Here is a 23,660-nt window from a genome sequence, read left to right as displayed (position 1 = left end):
AGTCTGTTAATATAGTAGTTCAAAGAAGAAATCCTTTAGAGAATACTGAACATATTTGCAAACTGATTAGTCATGCTTCAGTGGGTTGCCCTGTTTCTCTACTGCCTCCTCTCAGATATAAAATCAGCACTGCTTCAATTCCAAATGTAAGTAACTATATATCTGTACTCACCCTTCTAATAAGTCTCCGCTGTCTTTCGACATGATCATTTGCACTGTATAGTGAGTGTGGAAATCAGCAGCGTGAATTACCCAAAGACATCTAGCAGCAGCAGGCACGCCACACCACTTAACCAGCTCAGAATGACAGTCACAGTAAGCGCAGGGCAGGGCATGGTCTGCCTGCCTGCAGAGCGTGGCATAGTCACTGATTGGTCATTATGACAACATAAAGGGAGTTCTGTAGTTCAGTTGTAATAGCCTATGGACGAGTGATTTGGGAATCATGCCCTCTGCGGGGCTAGGCATTGCAAATGGAGTCTCTGACTGAGCTTCTGCTCCTACTGGCTGAACTGCACTGGGGGGAGGGTTAATGTGGGGCCACACACCTAGGGTCATCCCGCCCCACTCCAGCACCCCTGCTGGACCCATAATGGTATAGTGGGTGGAAACACTCTCCTCCTCACCACATGGACTTGGCTGGCTCCTCTGCAGTTTTCTCGCAAGTAGGGGAGCTGGAACAATGTTTATAGTGGGGGGGCTCAGAGCCATTGAACCAAACTTTAAATGCTGTATAGAATGGAAACCACTTCAAGCCAGGGGTGTGTGGCAGCACCCCCCACACCACTAGTTTAGCATCTACACCGCCAAGAAACTCCAGTCAGTAGGAGCAGAAGTGGCCAAAGGCAGGAGATCTGTTCCTTCAGACACTGAGAGAACTTTCTAGTTTTAAGGGGACACTCCTTTCCCTGTGCTGATTGGCTGTTTGCTCCAACCCTCCCACTCCCTCACCTCAGCTTCACACCACATCTGTCCCTCTTTCAGGGGTGGTGGAAGCTTCCTAACAGTGGTGGGGGGCACTGGTGCCTGAACCATGGCTCCATCCCCCCAAGACCCTTCCTCCCCATCATTTACAGCCAGTAAAAAGTGGGAGGGTTAAAAGTGAGGGGGCCATGGCCCCTTGGTCCCCCAGTTCCAGCATCCTTGCCCTTTTACCTTCTTCTCTCCTGCCATGTCCCCCTCCCAGGGCCGGCTTTATGAACCGCGGGGCCCAATTCGAATACCCGGTGGCGGTCTGGGGCTTCGGTGGCACTTCAGCAGTGGGGGGGTCCACTCCCGGTCTTCTGCAGCAGGGACAGGTCACAGGAAATAAACAAAAAAAATCACAGAAGCCATGACTTGTCCCTGACTGTTACTAAAAACATTCCTGACAAAATGGGGAGGCAGGAGGGTCCAGCACCCTGCCCCCTCACCTTGCCTGCAGCAGGTGGGAGCTGCAGGGTCCCCATTGCCCAGCAGGCTCTTGCTGTTTCTGACATTTCTTCTTCAATCCTTGACTCGACAAGTATCTGTGCTTTAAAACCACCTGTCTTTTATGAATTCCACTACCCCAGCCAGCAGTACCTTTGCTGAGCTAGCCCCTAGAAGAGGGTGCAATTTGCTCTCTAGACAGCTATTGCAACCCCCTTTTTTTTAACTTTAAGATTGGTTTTGTTTTAGTTAAAACCACCAATACCTCCATATTTAGGACCTGCTCCTGTCCATCTTTCCTAGAATTCCCTTCTAGTTTGCTCTATTTGTTTGCAGGTTTTAAAAGGACAATTATGTTGTTTTCATTTGTGGTTTTTATTACTTATTTGTGAAATCATCATACTCTGGCTTGGGGAGCTTTGCAGGTGTGCTTTATAAAAATAATTATAACGTACCCTGTGATGCACCGACCACCCTCTATCCCCATTGACTTCAGCGGGAACTGAGAATATTCAGCACCTTTGCAGAAGTGCTCAGCAGAAGGCCTGATTGGGCTCTTTTTGCTTAAATATCAACCTCTGAGTGCCTACAGCAGTACGGTCCACAGGTGCAACATTGAAAATAGTTTAATTATTAGTCCTCCAATATATATTTTTAAATGGTAAAACAAACACAGAATCAAGGAACTTTTCATGATTAAAAATTATTCTCTTTTGGAAAAAGGAAATTGAAATCTGTTTCTTTACAGACTTTTTCATTCCATTGTGTGTATGGTACAGACTTGAGTGTAGGGATTCAGCAGTAGGCCACAGCTAGGAGGAGGCTCAGAAATGACCGATGCCATTTAAAAAGAACACTTATTTCCAATTGTATTTCACAGTTCATCAATGGTGAGAAATGCTTTTCCCCAAAGCACAGTGAACCTCACCAAAGGATGCAGGTTTCCTTTAAGAATTTTAATACTGAAATTGAACAAAAATGGGTAGATTGCAACATCTCCACTGCAAAACAGGTCTCTTGCTTTTTGTTTTGATGCCCAAACCACTAAAGACTGTATGTACGAGCAATGCTACTACAGATCTCCCTCTACCACGTAATTCTCAGAAATACTGACATATATATGGCTGTCACTGTTAATAATACTGGACTCCAGCACAATAACTCTGGGCAATCACAGACAATATAGGGCAGGGGTTCTCAGACTGGGGGTTGGGACCCCTCAGGGGGTTGCGAGGTTATTACATGGGGGGGGGTTTGCGAACCTCCATCTCAAACTCTGCTTATCTCCAGCATTTATAATGGTGTTAAATACATTTTAAAAGTGTGTTTAATTTATTGGGGGTGGGGTCGCACTCAGAGGCTTGCTGTGTGAAAGGGGTCACCAGTAAAAAAGTTTGAAACCCACTGATATAGGGGATATGAGCGCACATCTCTTCCATTTAAAGATTTTCTTTAAATGGCTCACTGCTTTGAGTAATACTGTAATGCCATAAACACCACATGAATCAGAGACTAGTTTTTTCTTTCCTAAATGCATAATGATTTTCAATCACTTGGGAAGAGTCTCTTCTCTATTTTACAAACACTCCGAAAGTGGAGTCAGACCAGAAATAACCTAATATGAACAGCCATCTCGTGACCACCAAAAGAAGAGAGAATTAACAATCAGCCTCCACAAGTTTAAAAAAAAGTTACTGTCTTTCCTTTTTCAGACAATTTGGAAGCTTACAAATAATTCAAGAATGAATATGCATATAAAACAAAATCATTTTTTACATATCCAGTTCCTAACAACATCTGGAGACTGTTTAGTACATCCACGGGACAGCAATATCCCTTGTGGTTCCACGTAGAAAGCTGGCAATGCCCCATGTTCCATACATTGTTTTGTTCTGTGTTTTGTACAGCACTAGCATAATGGCATCTTGGTCCATGACAAGAGCTGCTAGGGGCTATGATAATACAATACATTATAATAAGTAATAATATGGCAACATGAAAGGATTTGATACCCATGGTCCTCAACTCTTCTCTACTGAAGACTCACATGTGATAAAGTTCTTCTTGGATTTAGAAGAGCTTGGTCAGCACTTGTATAATAATCTATTTGAACCTTTTGCCAGCTGTTCTATGACAGTGGTTCTCAACCAGGGCTCCAGGGGACCCTGAGAGGCCGTGAGCAGGTGTCACAGGGGCCGTCAAGCAGAGCTACCATTAGACTCACTGGGGCTCAGGGTAGAAAGGCAAAGCCCCATCACATGGGGCTGGAGCCCAGGGCCCTGTCACCTGGGGCTCAAACTGAAGCCTGAGCAAGATAGCTTTGTGGAAGCCCTTGGCATGGGGCTCCAGGCAACTGCCCTGCTTGCTACCCCCTAACACCGGCCCTGGCTTTTATATGCAGAAAACCAGTTGTTGTGGCACAGGTGGGCCCTGAAGTTTTTAATAGCATGTTGGAGGGTTGGGGCCTCAGAAAGAAAAAGACTGAGAACCTCTGTTCTATGAGATAAATACTATTCTAAAACTTACCACATCCATTTACAAAATGACAAGATCTAAGCAGTATTATAGCACTCTGCTAAATGATTCTTCCTAGATTTCTGGCCTAGCTGTCCATGGGACGTCTGGATAAATAAAACAGTGAGATGTAGCAGCGTGATTCAGTGGATAGGACACTGCATTGTGAGCCCTGAGACTTGGGTTTTGTTGTTGACTTATTTACATTCTGTTTGACACATCTGGACAAGCACTTGAAAGAAAGAAAGAGTAATAAATTCACTTACTTTTAAATAGCTTTGCTTCAGCAATACTTATGCCACATTTATGTTCCCTTTTTGTGAACATTTGAACAATTGAGATTTTATTGGCATGAATGTTCACAGAATGCTAACTGCAAAGTTACATGGGTGACTAGATATTAAAAATGCTTGCAAGCTCATCCAGTCAAGGAAAAGAAAATACCATGTGAATTATCTGACCAATCACGAGATAGCAAAAACTCAGTTATTAGACACTTACAGCAAACTGTTGAAGATCAATGCACAGAAAAAAAAATCCACTCCAAGCATTGTTATAAAATGAATTCATTCCAGAAAACAATCTGCTCATGGATATTCTGTGACAAGGAAGAAGCTATATATGTTGGATAAATTACTCATTGTAAACCATTTACTCAGCACTAATGGTTAACAAGTTGTAACAGCTCCTTCCTCCTTTAATTCAAACCAACAATGGTCTTTTTCACTAGAAAGATGCAATCTTTGGGTAGGCAAAACTCCTTGGACTGAGATGGATGAAATTAGAGGTTTTCTAACAATAAATTTGTTATTAGAAAAAATATTGATTAGTTGATCATAACATAGATAAGGTACATTTCTTACAGGTGCATTTGTAAAATTTGGTTGACATTGGAGTTAGTTTTCAATACTTGTTCTTTTGGGGTTTATGTGTTTTGTGACAATTCATTGCATTTTCTTATAGTTCTCTATTGAGCAGCATGTTTTTAATTCCCTTTTAATTAAATTTGTACAAATAAGTTTCAAAATGAATTCCTCAATGATCAGATGTATTGGAAATGGAAAACAAAACATTAATTGTGTATCTATTGCTGTACAATTCTGTGTACCTCTACAGCACTAATAAAACATGTAAGAATAATACAAAATAGTCTGACACACAGAGAATGATTGCTTGTGCCTTTAACCAGTTTTTTTTGGGGGGGAGCGGTAGGTAAAGTCACAGAATCATAGAAATGCAGGGCTAGAAGGAACTTTGAAAGGGCTTCTAGTCCAGCCCCCTGGGCTGAGGCCAGACCAAGTATACCTAAACCATCCCTGAAAGGCGTTATGTAACCTGTTCTTAAAAACCTCCAAAGACAGGGATTCCACAACCTCCCCTGGAAGTCTAGTCCAGTGCTTAAATAGCCTTAGAGTCAGAAAGATTTTCCTAATATTTAATTAAATCTCTCTTGCTCCAGAGTAAACCTATTACTTCTTGTCCTAGCTTCAGTGACATAGAGAACACTGCCCTCTTTATAACAACCCTTAACATATTTGAAAACTTACCAGGCTACTCTTCAGTCTTCTTTCCTCAAGATTAAACGTGCTCAGTTTTTAACCTTTCCTCACACGTCAGGTTTTCTAAATCTTTTATCATTTTTGTTGCTCTCCTCCGGACTCACTCCAGTTTGTTCACATCTTTCCTAAAGTGTGGCATTCAGAATTGGATACAGTACTCCAGCTAAGGCCTCACCAGTGCTGAGCAAGTGGACATATCTACTACCTGTGTAATACACCCCAGAATGACATAAACCTTTCTCACAACTTGTGATCTACTACAACCTCCAGCTCCTTTTTAGAATACTACCCTCTAGCCAACTATTCTCCATTTTGTAGCTGTGCATTTGATTTTTGCTTCCTAAATGTAGTACTTTGCACTTGCCTTTACTGAATTTCATTCAGACCAATTCTCCAATTTATCAAGTTTGTTTTGAATTCTAACCCTGTTCTTAAAGGTGCATGCAACCCTACCCATCTTTGTGTCATCTGAAAACGTATAAGCATACTCTCCAGTCCATTATCCAAGTCATTAATGAAAATATTGAGTAGTATCAGACCCTAGACAAATCTCTGTGGGACCTCACTAGATGCTTTGACAGTGAACCATTGATAACTACTCTTTGAGTATGGATTTTCAACTAGTTGTATACTCACCTTATGGTAATTGAATCTAGACCACATTTCCCTAGTGTGCTTATGAGAATGTCATACAGGGCTGTGTCAAAAGCCTTATTAAAATCTAGATTTAGCACATCTACAGTTTTCCTTCTATCCCCAAGGCCAGTAACTCTGTCAAAGGAGGAAGTTAGGTTGGTTTGGTAGTTTGTTCTTAAGAAATCCATGCTGGCAATTCCTTATAACTAGGGCCCTACCAAATTCACAGTCATGAAAAATGCATCACAGACTCTGAAGTCTGGTCTCCCCACCAGTGAAATCTGGTCTTTTGTGTGCTTTTATCCAAAACTATACAGATTTCATGGGGAGACCAGCATTTCTCAAACTGGGGGTCCTGACCCAAATAGTTGCAGGATAGGTCGCAAGGTTATTTTAGGGGGTCATGATATTGCCACCCTTACTTCTGCCCTGCCTTCAGAACTGGGTGGCCGGAGAACGGCGGCTGTTGGTCAGGCGCCCAGCTCTGAAAACAGCACCCCACCAGCAGAAGCACAGAAGTAAGGGTGGTAATGCCATACTTATGCCACCCTTACTTTTGCACTGCTGCCTTCAAAGCTAGGCTGCTGACTGAGGGCCCAGTTCTGCAGGCAGCGGCGCACAAGTAAGGGTGGCAATACCATACCATGACATCCTTACTTCTGCACTCCCGCTGGCAGCCTCTCTGCCTTCAGAGCTGGGATCCCACCCAGCAGCTGCCATTCTCCAGCTGCCCAGCTCTGAAGGCAGTGCTGCCACCAGCAGCAACACATAAGTAAGAGTAGCAGCACTGCACCCCCTCACAACTCCTTTTTGGGTCAGGACCCCTACATTTACAACACTGTGAAGTTCCAGATTTAAAAAGCTGAAATCATGACATTTACAATTTTTTAAATCTTAGGACCGTGAAATTGACCAAAATGGACCGTGAATTTGGTAGGGCCCATTTATAACTCTATTATCCTTTAGGCACTTACAATTTGATAATTTAATAATTTGTTCCAGAATACGGGTACTATGTTTGGACTTCTGCAGTCCTCTGGGACCTTACCTGTGCTCCGTGAATTCTCAAAGATAATTGCTAATGTTTCTGAGATTGCTTCAGTTAGTTCCTAAAGAACCCTAAGATGAAATTTATCAGGCCCCGCTGATTTGATTACATCTATCAACTAAATATTCTTTAACCTGTTCTTTCCCTTTGTGGGCTTGTGTACCTTCCCCCTTGTTGTTAATATTAACTGTGTTAAGTATCTGCTCACAATTATCCTTTACAGTGAAAACTGAAACAAAATAGGCATTAAAAACCTCAGCCTTCTTATGTAATCTGTTGTTATTAATTAGCCCCCTTTCCATGCTAAGTAGAGGACCTGAACTTCCTTTCATCTTTCTCTTGCTGACATGCTACTAGTATCAGATGGGGAGCAAAAAACCCTAAAATTGGGTGTCCTTCCTAGACCCCAGAGGGTGAATAAATGTGCAATTGCCCTCAACTGAAACATAATACATTATGTAATTTTCAGTGATTTACAGTATGAAAATCCAGATATCCAGGGTACTTAAAAGTACCTTGCAAAATATGTCAGATCAGAGCAGGGGTAGGCAACCTATGGCAAGCGAGCTTTTTTTCAGTGGCACTCACACTGCCCAGGTCCTGGCCACCAGTCCGGGGGGGCTCTGCATTTTAATTTAATTTTAAATGAAGCTTCTTAAACATTTTTAAAACCTTATTTACTTTATATACAACAATAGTTTAGTTATATATTATAGATTTATAGAAAGAGACCTTCTAAAAACGTTAAAATGTATTACTGGCACACAAAACCTTATATGAGAGTGAATAAATGAAGACTCGGCACAGCACTTCTGAAAGGTTGCCGACCCCTGGATCAGAGTATGAAAGTTAGGTCCAGTAGCTACAGGACAGAAACAAGAATTGAGTATACTGGATGTAGTGAAAGCATCAGCAGGTAAGTCAGTGTGATTACTGGCACATCCTTCCTTGTCTCTCAAAATTTAAACAAAATCACCGGATGCTTCTGAACATTCCTTCTTGTGCCCAAAACTTATTCTCCAACAAATGCCTGTGTAATGTAGTCATAACCACACTGAGCCACCACCACATTACTCAATCTTCATTACGTAACAGCCTTGCAATACTATAATGAAAATGTATTAGCCCAGGCATAAAAATCTACTCACCTACCCTTAAGAATGGGAAGAAAAAAAAATTTAGTAGCCTGTTAGAAAAATTCTTGTCCAAGGAGAATATGTCAGTAGAATTGTGCAAGGCTGTTATAAACACATTAAAACATTCTGCATTTTTAGCTTCTCACAATGGTTCTATAGGAAGTGTAAATTTGCTAATCACTCAGTTGCTTCACTGCTCTAAGTGCCACATACCACTTCCCTTGGTCCTCATCAACAACTCTAACCAACATTAATGGAAGTTCCATGGCAGATTGAGAGCCTTTAAGACTTACGCTCTAAAGCCCGGAAACACTTTCTGTCATGGTTTTTCTAGATCAATTTAAATCCTGTATTGAAGTTATTCTCGACTCAGTTTGCACATATAAATCCCACTAAACCCAGTGCAAATTACTCACATGTGGAAAGAGGTAAAAAATTGATCAACTCTGTAGATGCACTTTGAAACCACTTTATAAAATAATCAGATTCTAGGCTATAATGTACCCCAGACTAATCTTTTATCAGTAAATGTCTTCCTTGTCTGCTGAAGAACAATAGCTTTAAGTTTGTTATACAATCAAAGTCAATGTTACAAACTGTTTATTTCAAGAATCTTCATAGTAGGTAGGGAGTCTATTCTCAGAGGTAAATAAGATACGCTAACTTTTATACTGGAGCATATAAGATTCCAGATCCTAGCTAATTATTTAAACCCAGATTCACTTGTTAACCAAAGTACCCCCTTCCCTCCTCTCCACACACATACTAGAAGTTTATCAGTTTTAGCAATGTGCATGTGAGAGGTCTGAGTCTTAACTCCTGCAACACTAAATTTACTTTTTTTTAAATAAGATAAAATACTGAACTGTGCAACAGTAAGTGACAATGTTATACTACTAAGGTATGACATGAATCTTCTCAAACAAAAGCTTAAAAATAAGGCCTGGATCCTGCAAACAGTTACACATGTAAGTAGTACCACAAACTTCAATTATACTAGTCACATAAGTCAAGTTAAATTTAGGACCAGGGGCTAGGTAAGTCCTTTATTTGAATGGCCTAAGTAGAACAACCCCATTAGAGCAAAACAAAAAGGAGCAAATGATGAATACTTTGTGCTGATATAGCACCTTTAACAGACTGGGAGAGTGAAGAACTTGCTCAAAGTTTCACACAAATCAGTACGCCTGTTGGAAATAAAAGCCGGGATCTGACTCCCACGTCCCTGCTGTAATAATTAGATCACACTGCTTAAAAGGCATCAGAGTTCATAAACTGAGTTAAAACAACTGAAAGATCACATGAGCTTGATTTCCTTGTTAGCGCAAAACAGGGACTCCTCATCTCATGGAGATTTTATTATTATTTAAATGGATGGCATCTCAGGCCAGCCCAAGAGCAGAAAACACATCTAATCTCAAATCCGTCTTCTTCCAGGAAGCAGGAACTATTTGTCAAAATATAAGAATACAACATCAATTGGGTCTAAATAAGGATTGTTCATCCAGCAAACACAGTCTCCATTTCACCCAACATTAAGATACCATAACCTACCTTCAAAATTAAATTATTACATGGCACAAGTTTCCTTTACCAAGGAGTGCCTGAGAAAACTGGAATGGCTGGCAGGTGCCATCAAGCGAGAACGTCATTACAATGGTTTTCAGAACAGGACTGAGAATGCTTTAAAACGTTTAGGACAACCTAGTATCTTTCTCCCCAGAGGCAGCACTAGGTGTTTCCATGGCCTGGGGCTGAACGTATGGACTACCTATTGCACAGAAGCTGGAGATGGTGACTCTTGTGTTCTTCTAGAACAAGCCCAGCAAGGAGTCCCCATCCCCCGAGCTTTGCCTTCTGAGACACAAGGCAATGACTCCAGGTGACACCTGTGGCCATAAGGTGACCAGATGTCCTGATTTTATAGGGACGGTCCTGATATTTGGGGCTTTTTCTTAAATAGGCTCCTATTACCCCCCACCCTCTGTCCTGATTTTTCACACCTGCTGTCTAGTCACCCTATGGGCCAAGGCCCCTGGGCCCGGAGTCTGGAGCTCCCCCAGCACCCGAGGGCAGCGGGCCCCTGCCTGGCGCAGACCTGCGGTCGCTTTTCCTGCTGCCGGCTCTCCGGGCGGCTCGGAAGTCCATGGACGCCGCGGGAGGGGCCGGCTGCCCGGACTCCAGCTGTGCTCCAGGCTCTGGCCGAGGCAGCAGCCGTCCCGTCCCGTCCCGTCCCATGGTGGGACCCAGCCAAAGCAGGCGGCGGCCTCAGGTCGGGCTCTCCCCTGGGCAGGGCCGCTGGCTCTGGAGCGGCCGCGCCTACAGGTTAGCGGCGGCTCCAGCTCCCAGCTGCGGCAGTTCGCATCGCTGGGTCTTAACAGGGCCCGGGTTCGTGGCGAGCCCCCGGGAGGGTGCACCGCTTTGCAGCCGGGCCGCAGAAACCCAGCGAAGAGCCCAAGCGGGGCGCAGGGCTGGCCGCGGGGGACCCCGGCAGGGCAGAGAGCTGCCCCGACTCTTCCCGGCGCCAGGGAATTGTGACGGGGGAGCCCCGCGGGTTGTAACAGCACAATGGTGCGCACACGAGTTATGTGCAGTTTGCTGCCAAATTCATAATCCCGAATTAAACTTTGCTAGACTTTAGGTCTCTGGCCTCGCTCGCGGTTTAATTCCCTCCGCCCTATTATCCCTTCCACATTCAAAGTTCAGGTCCATTAAATAAAATATGGCAGAAGAGTAAGGTTGTGCTCCTTGCGCCTCCGTGGACATTATTTCTCTCTCTTACTTTACAAGTAGGAAAGTGGAGGTAACAGCAGAAGGAGGACCTGGGAGATTTCATGAGGTGTGTGTTTAAAAACTGTATGTGAAAGGTTAGAGACCGGAACTGACAGGCCTGAAGACCCATTTTTAAAAATCTATTGTCAGATATTAACAGTGATAGATGGACCTACTGGCACATTCAAACCAGGACCCAGACTTCCCCCCATCAGCTCTACCAGAGCTGTTCACATGCAAGGTTTCAGTTTGTGATCATTTAACTAGACACATTTCTTATTTCAAAACCAAAGGGAAGATAGTTAAGTTTCACAATCATGTTTCCTATTTTATATAAATACCATTTCTGTTACAGAGGTGTTTTAGGTAAGAAAATTTCAAAATTAACTGTATTTAGTGCTGAATGCCACAGGCAGTTGTCAACCCAAACTTAATAAAATTAGACTTTTGGCGGGGGGTAAGGTAGGGGGTTATTTGTGATAGGGAATTAAAATTCAGAATTTGTCCATAACATTAAAAGAAAACATCTAAATGAAACACTGTACTGCGTGCAGATCTGGTCACCCCATTTCACAAAAGATATATTAGAATTGGGAAAGGTACAGAGAAGGGCAATACAAATCCTGAATGGTATGGAGAAAATTAGTAAGGAAGTGTTATTTCCCCTTTCACATGATGCAAGAACCACAAGTTACCTGATGAAATTAGTAGGCAGCAGGTTTAAAACAAACAAGCAGAAGTACTTATTCACACAACACACAGTCAATCTGTTGCCAGGAACATTGTGAAGACAAAAGCATAACTGGGTTCACAAAAGAATTAGGTAAATTAATAGGTTTGTTAGGCCTGAATAAAAATATTGCAGACAAAACTAAGTATGCCAACCTGACCAAAGTCAGGTTAACAGAGGTTTTGGGGTAATTCCTGAGTGGAAAACACTGAGAAGCAGCAGCATGTCTAACAAGCGCTGGGTAAAAGTGAGATAAGAGAGAAGCTGCATTCCTGGCATAGTACCAGATGTGCTGTGTTAGGGCAGCTCCTTTGAAGAACTGATAAGAGCCCTAGTTTCCCAGCCTCCTTGTTTTCACTCCCTGGTTTGTTCTTTGTTTTTAACTCCCCTACATTTCTAACTTTAGGCATGCATGTATACTAAAGGTGTCTAGTTTCTAGTTGTTAAAAGAAGGGGGTGGGTTGCTCCAGTAAATAATTTATGATGCCACGGAACTGTCTATATAGGCTTATACTAAGATGTAAAGGGCAGGCTGGTTCTCTCTGGAGATGAGCTGCTCTCTATTGATGCGTGCACTTGGCAATAAAGAGCTTTTGATCGGACCTTGCTGGTGTTACCTGTCTCTCTCGTGGTCAGACAACAAACATTGCCGTCTGGGTTAGAGTCCCTGACAGGTTTGAATTTAACCCAGGTTGTTTTTCAGTAAAGATTATTGAAGATAGGCCCAAAACAAATTCATTAATCCAAAACACTCCTTTGAATTTCGGGGTTCAAATACCTACATTTTGCAAAGGGACTGTAATATTTGTAAATGGCCAAGCCAAAACCTCACACAGAAACAGCGCTGAACTGTAGAGTGTATGAAATCTAGATCCAAATTTTGAAGCTTTCACTATCTCTATACCTTTCAGAATACACTGAATATTTAAGAATTAGGAAGGGTTAATAGTCATGAAAATGGAGATATTTGTGCCTTTGAAAATCTCTTTCTGCATACAGGGCGGGTGCAAGGCTATTTCGCGCTCTAGGCAAAACTTCCACCTTGCATCCCCCTTCCCCCCAGCCCTGTGGCAGTTCTCCGCCACACCCTGCCCTAAGGCACCCCCCGCGGCAGCTTCCCCTGGCCCAGGGAGCTGTGCGGCAGCTCCCCGCCCCAGCTCACCTCTGCTCCGCCTCCTCCCCGAGCATGCCATCGCCGCTCCACTTCTCCCGCCTCCCAGGCTTGCGGCGCCAATCAGCTGTTTGGTGCTGCAAGCCTAGGAGGAAGAGAAGCAGAGTGGGGCAGCGTGCTCAGGGGAGGAGGCGGAGCAGAGGTGAGCTGGGGCAGGGAGCGGTTCCCCTGAGGGCCATGCCCCCCTTTACTTGCTGGAGGCAGCCCTCCCCGCACCCCTTGCTCCCTCCGCCTAAATGCGATGACTTGGGCGGACGAAGACCCGGCCGCCGCTGAAGGACCCAAAATGTCGCCCCCCCAAATGCTAGCACCCTAGGCGACCACCTAGGTCATCTAATGGGTTGCACCGACCCGGTCTGCATAGCTAATCCTATACATCCCAAGTTCCTTGTTATACATTCACTTCTGGAGGAAGACTGTACATTCAGTCTATGGTACATCTAAAGTGCTTTTCATTTATTTAAAATACATCACCCACATAAAGTTGGATGCTGGAGAGTGCTGAAGAATAAGTACAAATCCAGGCTAATCCACAAAGGTGAGAGTCTGAATAAGTGAGGAAATTGTGTCCCTCTAATGGTTCAGGCACTGCTACAGTAGCAGTTTCATCCTGACAATATCCCACCTGACCATTAAGAAGCAAAAGGTAACAGATTCCAAGAGAGCCCGATCTAGTCCTCATTGGCCACACACACAATACCCTGCATTACAGCTGCTAAGAGTAGAAATTGTAAAATAGGGGAAAGCATAGAGAATCCCAGCGTTCCAAAAGGGCTTCAAAAGATTCTTTGCTCTCCCTCACAAAAAAAAAAAAAAAATAATCCAAGTGAGGATTGGAATAATCATCCCCTTATTCTTAAACTTACAGCTTCAGTTCAGCAAAATTATTCCAAAGGTAATTTCTGAGCTGTGAAAATGTTTTTGTATTGACTTTTTTGGGATCAGATGAATATTTCAATATATTAGGCTGTGCAGATACATGGAACTTTTCAGACCAGCCTGCTACAGTAGAGGTGATATGAATAACCCAGTGTGTAAATTCTTTAAACTAGGCAGAAACTGTACTGGAATGCATATTTAATACTGGTGGAGTTTTTTGTGTTGACTCCTGGATGCGTAATCAAATGTATTGGTAATAAATCAATGTTAGCTTCTCTTTGGGATATTTCTGCCTCATACATTTTCATTTAATATGCGTTAGTGAACTTACCAACTCTTCGTCCAACAAAAAAGAAAAAGCCACAAACAGTAATCAAAGCCATTAGACACATAGTATCCCACCTTTCTAGTGTTCTTTATGCATTGTAATGGAATTACGTTCAGTTCAAGCACACTTGTGAATGCAGCTTTTGTTCACTCCATCTTAGTAAAGAGCCTGGGTCTTCTAAAAGAAGAAATAGACATCATTTAAGCGTAAACTTTTGTAGGATCTCTAGGATTTGAGTTATTTATTTTATAGAACTCAAAAGTGCAATACACATCTTGTAGTACAAATACTACATATTCTCTGCCCCAGAGCATTAACTTAGCAATGACACAAAAGGGATATCAAGGGTAAAGATAACAACAAGACTACTCCCCTTGCACAACAATACTTAACACAGCTGATGGAATAAAAATTGTTTGTATGAATAAATTAAGATGAATTAATTTCCTATCAGTATCTTCATAGAAGTGAATCATAAGGAGGATTTTTTTTACCCTTGTAAACTGGAAACACCAGATTGAATTGGCTAGATTGAAAAGGCCACTATTGATAGAGACAAATCTTCAGACCTCCAGATGATAGCACAAAGAGTAGAGGGTGAAAGCTAAATCACTTTATGGTATTTAATATTTACATTACATTTATTGTTTAAAGATACGGAAATCAGGAAGAAACATTCTGTTATCGCTACAGTAAAAGCAAGAATAAACCATGTAATGGAAAAACTAGCAGTTTCAGCAAAATGAAACCACTTATGACACTCACTTATAAAAACGCTCCAAAAGAAAAGATATTCTAGCAGTCACCGTGACTTGTTGAAGAAGCCCTAAAAGTTGTCTGCCAAGTGAGTGGTTAGGGCCTGTGCCTTACAGCCCTACCCCTGGCTACTGGATGAAATCCTGACTTAGGTCAATAGGAGTTTTGCCATTGATTTCAATAGGGTCAGGAGTTCACCCACTATTCCTGACAGACAACTCTAAACCTAAGGCATCTGAAATTATTTTTTTTTTCCAAATAGCACTTTAGTATTCTTTTTGTTGTGATACTGGCTGTGTACACAGACAGAGGAGAACAAACAGTATAAAACTTCTCCTGCCCATGATATATATTGAATTAAAAATTGATCTTTTTAATTTTACATTGAAATGGGATACAATTCCTGTAACTCTGGATAAAAACTTGCTCTTTTACCAGGGACCGTAGTTATGTTTCAAAAATTAAGCTATTTGGCATATGCAAATAATACCACAATTCACACTGGAAACATGTCCAACCAGGACAGATAGTAGTAATAAAATACTCTGCACTTCCACAGTGCCCTGAGGATCTCAAAATCTTTATTATTATACAATCTGCATATTGCAGTAGGTTAGGTCAGGCCTCATTGTGCAAGATGTTCTACAAACAATACATTAAAAACATTAAGCCTCAACACTATTGGAAGATAGGGAAATATTGTCATTATTTAACAGATAATGAAGTTAAAAATGACTTGCCCAAGGTCGTACAACAAATCATTGGTAGCACAGGGAAAGAATCCAGGAGTCTTGGTGTCTCAAGAAGCCCCGCTCCATTCTTCTCCCCACTAGACAGCTTTGACTATCACCTCCAATCTGTTCTAATGTTTTGGGCATTGGCTACCCTCAATGGTTAGCCAGCAGTGTAGCTGTACAGCTACAAACCCCTAAAGTTCACCATTTACACTAGCATAAGTTGATACACAAATGTAAATCACATGTACACTGGTGGTTTGCATATGTGCATTACATTGCTGGCTAAACTCCATTGTAGACCAGACCCAGTAAGACTTGTACCAAAAGAATGGAGTTGCAATCTTGAAACAGGTAAGGTGAAAGATATTTGTGAAAGATATTGTCTAGTTCTACTAGTGATTTATTAAATGACAGCTCTGGTTATTATTGTTTTGTCATTTAGACTTGAGTTTCACAATTACAGAGGGTTACAACGCTGCAATTTTATTACAATGATGATGAATGGAACTTGTCTGTATGCCTGCTGTCTAATTAAGAAGGTAAACTATAGAATTAGGTTCATGGGTACCCCATTTGTCTATTAGTAACTTATACAACTGACTTTATGGAACATCATAAAAAAGCAAGCTTGCAAAATTAGGTTCAAATAATTGTTTCAAATGGATGACAAATCACTTCATTTGTTACTTCATCCACTTCTATAAATTCACCTATTTCTCCTTTACAAATGTCTCTCTGAAAACAAACTTAAGCTCTCCTCTTCTACCCATGTTGCATGAGACATGGAACTAGCATGTGGATGAGTCCATGCTTCCTTCTTCTAGTCAGATTGTTCAGTGCGCTTAGGCATGAGTGTGATTTAAACTTTTTAGTAATGAAACTGTCACTTTGAAATATATATCTGTTTCAGTGCTGAAGCTCAAATTCTGAGCACTGAATTAGGGTGTCTGATATTTCAGTCATTGCCTAAAATCTCTGACAAAGAAGACTAGAAAATACATTATTCAGATTGTTCAAGATTTAACACAGAGATAAGAATTTGATACAAGAAATCATGGCCATAGGAAAAGCCTGGCTATTCAAACAGCATAGATAAATATATGGAGGCATAAAACTACATCACATACATAAATTATCATTTACCCCCAAGCACATTACCAACTGCGTATACAGGAATGACTTCATTCACCATTGAAGTGGAGCCACTTCTAGGATGGAATGCTGCAGCTGTTTAACATACTGTGTACAGCAACACTAGACAACAGTGCAGGCAAAGATTCAAAAAAGAATGTGTACAAATGAAACAAAGAAATTGCGTGTAGTAGTAACTGGTACTTTAGCACTTTTCTTTAAACTGACCCCTACTCACTTTACAAATGGTGGGTTTTATCACCATTTTACAATTGTGGAAATGGAAAGAGTTATTTAAAGTGACTTGCTAATGTCAGTGAGCTACTGACTATATAATCTAAGTCCTCTGCTCTACGCACTTTAAAACACCACCTGCTTAAGCAGGCAGTACAATTATACAATCTGGAATTTGGCTACAAGCAGAGTCACTGTACTGTTGTGGAACACTGTACTGTTGTGGAATTTTTCATCACAAGTGGTCAGTGGACATTGGTTTTATGCCTTAGCCAGAAGAAAGTAACTCCCACAGCACAATGGTTGAACAAAGCGAAGGGTGCCATCCCCATCACCAGCCTGTTACACATTAGGTCACAGTGGAATTCTATCTGAATATTGATAAGGGCTGATTTTCCTTAGTCTGTGAGATCTCTCACGAAGGGTCAGAATCCATTAGCTATGGATGTAAGATCTGAACTACAGTTTCTGCTAAGAACTTTTCAATATAGGCCCAAAGTCCAGACTTTGGCTTGGATTGCGGGGGTTGGCTAATAGAGAACAGATAACTTTGTGTGTTTCAAGTCAGTGAGCAGAGTCAGCATAACTCCGAATGTAATTGGCCATCCTTATTGTGAGTTATAGACACATGAAGTGCTGAGAAAGGCCTCACGGTTACTCCCTAATGCAGGGAGAAGGTAGCGATACAGTACCCCTCAGATCCTAGACAAAGTTCAGGGAGAGGCCTAATATGATTGACATACGTTATGACACCCTCCCCATGTATGCCAGTCCTAGCCCACAGAAATGCAAGGATAAGCTTGTGAAATTAAGTACTAATTACTGCTTTTTTGCTTTAAATCTCGAGGAATATACCTGTTGGTCAACCAAGAGAGCTGCTACCTCATTCCCCTGGCCCCCAAAATTAGGATTTAACTTATATACTTTAATAGACATAGTTTTGGATAATTACCTGTGTGTCAGCAATATGTTAATTTGGTCCATGGGCAGAACCATTATGTAATCTTTTAGACCAGTGTTTCCCAAACTTGGGACGCCGCTTGTGTAGAGAAAGCCCCTGGCGGGCCGGGCCGGTTTGTTTACCTGCTGCGTCTGCAGGTTCGGCCAGTATGTCCCTCGGCCCGCGCTGCTTCCAGCAGCTCCCATTGACCTGGAGCGGCTTATTGTGCTTATCTTGTCTTGCTGTTAGAACCTATCCAGGGGTTTGGGAAAACCCATCCCTGTCACTTCTCTCTACCCAATGAGCACCACATATTGTAACTAATTGTTTTGTAGTATCTCTGAGCCTAATAAGCAAAGTGACACTCTGCCAGTGCTGTGCGTAATAAACTCCTGTGCTTGACTCTACAGAGTGTGGATTATTGTTCCTTCAATCAAGACTATATCCCAAGGTGTCATGGGTGCAAACAGTTTCAACTACGAAAGTAGTTTTTAATTCTGCTAAGTGAAGGCACTGCAAACCAGTTAATTCTTTTACAAAGCACACTTACTGCTATTTTTCTCACTCCCCTTAGCTTGTCAACGTTTGACACTAGTCACTGAATTGTGAGCATTCCCTAGGCTGATTCTGGGATCCCATGCATCGAAGTTAAGGAAGATACCACCTCATCTTGGAAAATTAGGTATTAATCACTCACTATTACTACTGTTCTCTTGATGTTGAAGCAACTTCTCTATAAACAGGACCATTGTGTCTGAAACTCAACTGGCTAGTGACCAATGATTGTCCAGGCATTGGATAAGAATTTGACTCTCAAGGTCAAAGATATGCTGTGTTTTAATCTGAATCCAGTAAATACTATCAAGTAACCTTGGAGGAAGGAACTTGGCATTGAAAACTCAATGGTATCAAGTCAGGTAAGGTGATTAGCCACTTTCTTTGGTTTTAGTATATTTCTATACATATATGGGGAGAGAGTGTGCACGAGCAAGCACAACATTTTGAGTGTGGAGTGAACATTAAATAAAGTTATTTTGAACCTAGTTTTCCCGACTGGTTATGGGGAGAGAGCCACAGAATGGGCTAAGTAAATCTTAGTGTTCTATTTATCCTAAAGAGATATTCTGTAGGAGTTTCTGAACAGCAGCACTGAAGGCAAGGCTTGCTCACCAGGTGGAAGTTCAGAAATGTGGAGGAATAAAAGGAAGAAAACTAACAGCCTGGTCTGATTGGACCTCTATGGAGTTGATAAAAGGTAGATGGCAAGACATTTAGTTGTCTGTTGATACAGTTAGTGAATCAGTCAGTACTGACAGCCCTAAGATTTATTAAGCTTTGGGGGCAAATAGTCTTGGACTTTGATCTCTGGTTGGGGAGTTTTAAAAACTACCTCCAGCAAAAGGGTTGGAGCAAATCTCTAAACGATCGGCAACTTACTCCAGACAGCTGCTTTCTTGATTGGCGTGCTGTGGACTTCTTCCAACAGCTAGATGGAGCTGTATTAGGTGAGAGCTTAAGATAAGAATGTCTGCAATGTGGATTCTTCTTGACTGAGTACAGTACAGAGTAGGTATGGAAAACTAGATACTTCATCCATATTAATGAAAGTTAAAAACAATGACACAAATTCTCCAAGGTCCTTGTATGTTTTAATATTCTCAGTTTGCAGATCCATGCAAATAAGATGACAAGTTTTCTTCCTTTTCCTCTTTCTCCACTTAGCCATCTCCATTGAGCTACCAGATTTATCATCAGTTTATTTGTCAAATCTTTAGGAGATGCACTCAGGCAGACTGTCATTTTCTATGTCAAGGAAGATATTTTTGCATTTACCTTAAAAGCCACATACAACTTGCAATACCTATTTTTGTAGCAAATTGCTGTCAGTAGAAAACCACCTAGTCTCTAGTTTTTGAAAGACTAAGAACGAGAAAGGAATGTTCAGCCTTGGTGCAACTCATTTTGGTAAGGTCTTTCCTGGGCACGTTAGCTGAGCCTGGCTCACTGTTTGGTACTCTGGATCATTTCCACGATGGAAATTGTCACGAGTCCAATTCAAATAGATAAAGCAAAATCCTCTTTTCAGATTTTTTTAGTCCAAGGGCATTTGTGACTTGACAAGTAAACATCCCAGATGCCAGAGAATCATATTTTCAGAGTTCTGCCACTAACAAAAAAGTTATCAGTGGAGTTGTTTCAAAAATTCTTTAACTATTTGATAGTAAATAAAAACTGGGGAAAAAAATAACAGAACTGGGTTAAAAACAGAAGCCTGATTATGATTCTGCTAGTCTATATATTCCATTTTCAGTGAGTCTCAGATACAGGTTATAACATTTAGCAGGTGAATGTTCAAGCCTGGTCACCTAAAATCCATGTTTAGACACCTAAATTGAAAATCAGGCTGCTTCTAAGCTGCTGAATACCTGCAACTCCTATTGAGTTCCACAGTGGCTGGGATTGGTTAGCACCTTAGAAAAACAGAAGTGGCCTGGACTTTGAGGTGCTGATCAATCTCAACCCGGACTGGAGCTCAATAGGAGGTGTTCTGCAGCTTTGAAATGCCAGGTTGCTTCTATTTAGTGCCTAAGCAGATGTAGGAGACTAATTTTAGGTGCCCAAGTTTGAACCTTTGGTCAAAATTTTCACTTTGTTTAAATCTGAACAGTTTATATTCGGTCTACAGGGGATTCTTTTGTTCATTGCCACCATTTTGAAGAAAGAGAGAGAGAGACAATTTACTTATGTATTTAAACTTTATTTCTTCATAATTACAGGCTACTGTTAGAATTTTAAACAAAAGAAAAGTCTATAAATAGAGGCTAACCCCATATGGCCAAGTTTTAAAAGGCTAGTTAAACGTCGTAAGTAATGCCATTTAGCTCACAGCAGTGGTTTAACTGGCAATCTTCAAATAAAGGACTGTAGTCAGAGTCAGTAACATGAAATGTAACATCAATGACTCAAAACTTGAAATTCCACACAGAAAAGCATGAATATATATAATATATACACATAATATTGTATTGGTCCACTGAGTATACATTTTTAACAAAAGATAAGAATCTGTGTAGTCCAGTTAAGCATACAATATGCAAGATTAGTGTACACTTATTACAAAGGTTGTATAGATAACTTAGGGATATTTAATACTTGCATGAGGTTTCTTTAAGATACTTTTTTTGAGCAGGTGTTTCAAATGCTCATTTCCCAGTGCAAAAGAAAAACGTTGTCCAAGTCAAGTCACCCATTTTCCTGAAAGAATGAAAACTGCCCTCTTCAAAAAGCTCTTGCAGCAGCAACCCTAGCTAACTGGAACTCTTTAAAACAAACCCAAAGTGTGGCTAATGAGTCATCCCTTGGTTCACACAAGTTTTTTTTTTTGTCTTGAGACACTTCTAGTCTCACGGAGAAATACACCAAATTAAAAAGTGCAAGAAAAAATCGATTGTATGCTGCTGCAGTCCAGCTGTACGTGTACAGAGTGAAAGAAGCATCATTGGGAATGACTTAAATGAATCTGACATTCTGCAGCACGGATTACATTTACACAACAGGCAATAAGTTACTTTCATTAACAATTTATCAACCTACTTTGACTCAGTGACCATAAAGAATTATAAATCAGGTTTTTTTTTAAATAAGGTGCAACTATCAGTTGGCATTCAATAAATTACATGTATAGAAAAAGACTGTTGTATAAAGTTAAACTATGCCTTTATGCATCCTACTCTCTTCTCTATTCTACTTCAAATTCAAACTTGCCAAATTGCCAGTTTAGTTATATATTGGCTCAATTAGCAGTGGGGTTCCACAATTTGAGACATTTTGACCAACAGTCAATTCTTGTGAATTATCTATTTAGTTATTCTATGTTAGATCACATATTCTGGATAGGTTTTTGTTGTGTCTGCCCACCTCATGACCATGCAAAAAAGCAATTAAGGTTTCAATAAGATACACAATCTTTCCCACTTGCACACTGAATATCATCAATTAAAGTTCAAGTCCAGCAGAAGAACCTTCATTAAAAAGAAAATACATATGTATACATATCAAATAAAGCACTTGACAGTTCCAGCATTACTAACGTCTGCTCTGAAAAAGTACAAAAGGTTTCACATAACTAACCGGTGGGAAGGGGTCAGTGAGGCAGAGTAATTGCCATGTTCATCTTCTACTCAATCATAGTTGCTGACAGATTATACTTAAACCATAGTCTCATTGCCTGCATTATAAACTGATTTATTTACAGGTAGGAAAGTGCTTTACTTTCCTGAAACATGTCTTCTGGGAGAGTATAAATACTAAAATGAGTGGGACTATTCCAATCTAAAAACTACTAAAGATGGAATTCAGCAGAAATGTCCACACACCTTTTATACAGTAATATATAGTAAAAGGCTCTAGCTTCTTTACGAGACAGAATCTGTACAGAAGCTAAAATGTTTTTTGTTAACATTTTTTTTTTATAAATGACTCAGCCCTGTACACAATGGGTACAAAATATGGAAATGCAAGCATTTCACCTTTATGTTCAGTACTATGCTCCTTTCACCAAGGAATTTGATTGAGATAATATTTGCCTGTCTCTGAACTTCAGTCTAACAGAATTACAAGTGTTCATGAAGATATTTTCACGTATCACCAGAATGACCACCAGTTTCTTTAAGAAGATGAAGCCTGCCTTATCTTTCTGTATTACATGAAGACACTTGGGTGTCCTGGGTTTACAGAATAAAAATAACACAGGCTAAAAGCTCAAGGAGAATACACACAGGAGCAGCACTCTATTAGTTGTCTGATAAGCTTAATGAAGACCTTTAGGAAACTTACAAATCAGAATGGGACAAAAATATAAAGGTGAATATTCAATCACACTTGCAGGAATTTAATACCTTTTATACTTCCCTGTTCATAGGTAGCTTCTGATTAACATTTTAAATAGGTTAAGCATTCAGGAAAAGGGTCAAAACAGTTGACATAAGACACGATTATTCTAATCTTCATGCTTCTGATATTTCAGATTTACTGAGTGCAATAGCCAGCTCCAAGTCTTCTTGCTCTTGTTGTTTTAATCTTGCAAGTCTCTCTTTTTCTTCTCTCTCACTTTCCCTCTTAGCCCATTCAATCATGTCTTCTTCAGAAGGATACTGCAGTTTTAAAAAGATAAACATATCTGGACTTAATCAGAATGTAACTGCACAATTCAAGTCTCTCAGAATTTGAGGGCATTTGAACTGTTCCAAAATATTACACGTATTTATTGTAGTTTTAGAATTTGCCTCTGTGCTGAAAAATGTGTTTTAAGAGTAGCCTGGTACAATTTTATTTGTAGTTTGAATAAGAATTGCACTAATACAGTCCTGAAGATTAACTGTGATGAAAAATACCCCCAGTTCAATTACCACCAATGAACACCAGTTTAAAGGTACAATCTGGTAATTCGCTAAGCACACCGACCTATGCAAATTACTCAAGCACATGCTTAACTTTAAGCACATGAGCAACCCTACTGAACAAAACTGAGTCCTAAATTTGGACAGAGAAAACAATGCTACTGCAGCAATCACTATAAACAATAAATCTGATCTATTAGAATCAGATGTGAACAAATTGGTAGTCCTTCGTACACTGCAGGATACATCTGGCACTGCGGGACAACTAGCTTTACCCTCA

General features: G+C 40.9%; 2 protein-coding genes across 6 annotated transcripts in view; both read right to left on the bottom strand.

Annotated features, from left to right (window-relative positions):
* TTC39A (tetratricopeptide repeat domain 39A) overlaps window positions 1–276 on the bottom strand; it is a 69,699-nt gene extending 69,423 nt beyond the window's left edge. The window contains 1 exon segment of the mRNA XM_030573651.1: window positions 173–276. Within this exon segment, the coding sequence (XP_030429511.1) occupies window positions 173–210 (38 nt within the window). The 5' untranslated portion in view covers window positions 211–276.
* A 20,442-nt stretch (window positions 277–20,718) lies between these two features.
* Window positions 20,719–23,660, bottom strand: part of EPS15 (epidermal growth factor receptor pathway substrate 15) — a 103,892-nt gene continuing 100,950 nt past the window's right edge. For 4 of the 5 annotated variants that reach the window (XM_030571766.1, XM_030571771.1, XM_030571767.1 and 1 more), the window contains one exon: window positions 20,719–23,134. In XM_030571766.1, coding sequence (XP_030427626.1) covers window positions 22,988–23,134 — 147 coding nt within the window. In that variant the 3' untranslated portion in view covers window positions 20,719–22,987. The remainder of the gene's footprint in view (window positions 23,135–23,660) is intronic. The other variant, XM_030571770.1, reaches the window with a different exon arrangement.

This window comes from Gopherus evgoodei, chromosome 8, assembly GCF_007399415.2.
Source record: "Gopherus evgoodei ecotype Sinaloan lineage chromosome 8, rGopEvg1_v1.p, whole genome shotgun sequence".
NCBI classification, from domain to species: domain Eukaryota; kingdom Metazoa; phylum Chordata; order Testudines; family Testudinidae; genus Gopherus; species Gopherus evgoodei.
This window is presented reverse-complemented; position numbering and strand designations above follow the sequence as displayed.